The sequence below is a fragment of the Orycteropus afer genome, unplaced genomic scaffold (assembly GCF_000298275.1).
Source record: "Orycteropus afer afer isolate SDZICR_OR568_19922 unplaced genomic scaffold, OryAfe1.0 scaffold00701, whole genome shotgun sequence".
Taxonomy (NCBI): domain Eukaryota; kingdom Metazoa; phylum Chordata; class Mammalia; order Tubulidentata; family Orycteropodidae; genus Orycteropus; species Orycteropus afer.
Genome location: NW_006922288.1, coordinates 715,948 through 718,477, shown reverse-complemented (window position 1 = coordinate 718,477; position 2,530 = coordinate 715,948). Strand labels below are relative to the sequence as shown.

Here is a 2,530-nt window from a genome sequence, read left to right as displayed (position 1 = left end):
GATCATGAAGATAGACCAGGACCCACAACACTCCATTTTGTTGTACAGGGGCTAGCCACGGGTGGGGGCAGACTGGATGGCAGCTAACAACAGTACTTAATTACTCTGACATATGTATTTATGGATTTTTTTTGTGTGTTCTTCTATTATACTATGTTTCATAAGATTGTGAACTTTGTTTTGTTCTCTTCCTTGTTTCCTATACCTATTATACTGTCTGACAGATAATACAAGTGCAATAACTATTGTTGTTGTTGTTGTTTTGTGCCATCAAGTCAGACCCGACTCATAGCAACCCCTCCTTGGGTTTCCAAGGTGGTATCACTACGGAAGTAGATTGCCCAACCTTCCTTCTGAGGAGTGGCTGGTGGGTTTGAACCACCAGCCTTCTGGTTAGCAGTCAAGTGACTTAGGCACTACACTACCAGAGCTCCCTATACCTTAAGTAAATGAGTAGATGGATAAAATTTGAATTATCATGCTCATATCAATGCAGAGTTTAGTTACAGTTGGTAAAAAAAAAAAAAAAAAAAAAAAAATCCAGACAGAAACATAGCAATCAGGTACAATGTTCTTTGATTGTAGATAATGGGGTAAAAGTTTTAATGGAAACTAGATAGAAGTATCATTAACCCTAGTGGTGCTGCTGGCAGTTTTTAAACAAAAACTTCCTCCTAAATATTTTCTTCAGAGCCAACATAACTTCCTTATTACTAAGGGTATATATCAGTGGATTCAGCACTGGAGTGACAGCAGTGTATATGATGGCCACCATTCGGTCCTGAACCATAGAGGATATTGAGGCAGGGTGAATGTAAGTGAAGCCCACAGGTCCATAGAAGAGACATACCACCATGAAATGGGAGGCACAAGTGGACAGAGCCTTGCGTAGTGCACTGTAGGACCGGTGCTTGAACAGAAGGAAGGCAATAATGTAAAAGTAGGAGAGAAGAGTCAGGAAGAAAGCTCCCATGGATATGCTGCCTGTGACAATGGAAAGAAGCCATTGACTGAGTAGTGTGTTGTTGCAAGCCATTTCCAAGAGGGGCTTGGCATCACAGAAGAAGTGATTGACTTTCTGAGAGTGGCAAAAGTTCAGGCGTGCGGTCATGACTGAATGCATCAGGGCATAAAAGAAACTAGTGAGCCATGCTACACTTGCTAGCAGAATGCACACCTGGGGGTTCATGATGACCATGTAGCACAGTGGGTAGCAGATGGCTGTAAATCGGTCAAAGGCCATGATAGCTAGTATGATGGCCTCTGTGCTTCCCAGAAAATGGAAGAAGTGGAGCTGAGCAACACAGCCTAGGAAGGATATGGTTTTCCTAGTGGAAAGGAGGTTTATAAGCACCTTGGGCAGTGTCACTGAAGAATAACAAATATCCAGACAGGAAAGGTTTCCCAGAAAAAAATACATAGGGGAGTGGAGTTTGGGTTCCAAGATAACAATGATTAATATAGCTCCATTTCCAACCAAATTTATCATGTAAATTATGAAGAAAACCGCAAAGAAGAAAGGCTGCAACTCAGGAACACTGGTCAGACCAAGTAAAAGGAATTCATTCACAATGGTGACATTCTCCATTGCTTTGAAGAGAAAATATAGCAGTTTATACTGTAGGATTTAAGTGAAGCAAGTTTACCATTTGGAGTCACCTAGAGATGAGTTAAGGAGCTCTGTGGCACACTGGTTAAGGCATTCTGCTGCTAACCAAAAAGTCGGCGATTCAAGCTCACCAACTGCTCCATGGGAGAAAGATGAGGCAATCTGCTTCCTTGAAGATTTACAGCCTTGGAAACACTATGGTGCAGTTGTACTCAGTTAGAAAGGACCATTCTGAATGAAAATAAACAGAGGGTGTGTATTGATGAGTTGGTGGTCCACTGATTAAGCTTGGCTTTCAACCAAAAGGTCAACAGTTCAAACTCATCAGCTACTCTACAGGAGGAAGATGTAGCAGTCTGTTTCTATAGAGATTTACAGACTCTGAACCTCTGCAGGACAGTTCTACATTGTCCTATTGGGTTGCTATGGGTCACAGCAAAAGGTTTGGTTTCCTTTGGTCAGGATGAGCTATAGTGTGGGGAATGATTAAGAATACTAGAGCTAAATTCACATATGACAAAATTAAGGAAGACCGATATACATGATAAATGTGGAACCAATAAAATGATAATAAACTAACAAAAGTAGCATAGTAAATCAGATAGATGGAAAGAGCACATGACCATAACCTTATGTTTGACATTATAATTAAGAGTTAGACAATTTTTTAAATATTTATATGCAAAAAAAAAAAGAAAGAAAGAAAGAATTTTTCAACTTACAAATTCCATGTTCTAGCAGGAACAAAATTCTAGCCTACTACCAATTTTCCACTCTTCCTAAGTGCATAAAACAAAAGGAGATTAACACAACAACCTGACAATCTAAGCCACCAGTGAAATGAAGAACAGGAAAACTAACACACTTCAAAGTAGAGACAAAAGTTACAGCATGCTCTAGTAGTCATAAGATTATAAAATG

The 2,530-nt window shown here is 39.9% G+C and overlaps 1 protein-coding gene across 1 annotated transcript; it reads right to left on the bottom strand.

Moving 5' to 3' along the window:
- Positions 1–634: 634 nt before the first annotated feature.
- Positions 635–1,588, bottom strand: LOC103211148 (olfactory receptor 12D3). The gene has a single exon (XM_007957066.1). The coding sequence runs from the start codon at positions 1,586–1,588 to the stop codon at positions 635–637; it is 954 nt and encodes a 317-aa protein (XP_007955257.1).
- Positions 1,589–2,530: the final 942 nt, after the last annotated feature.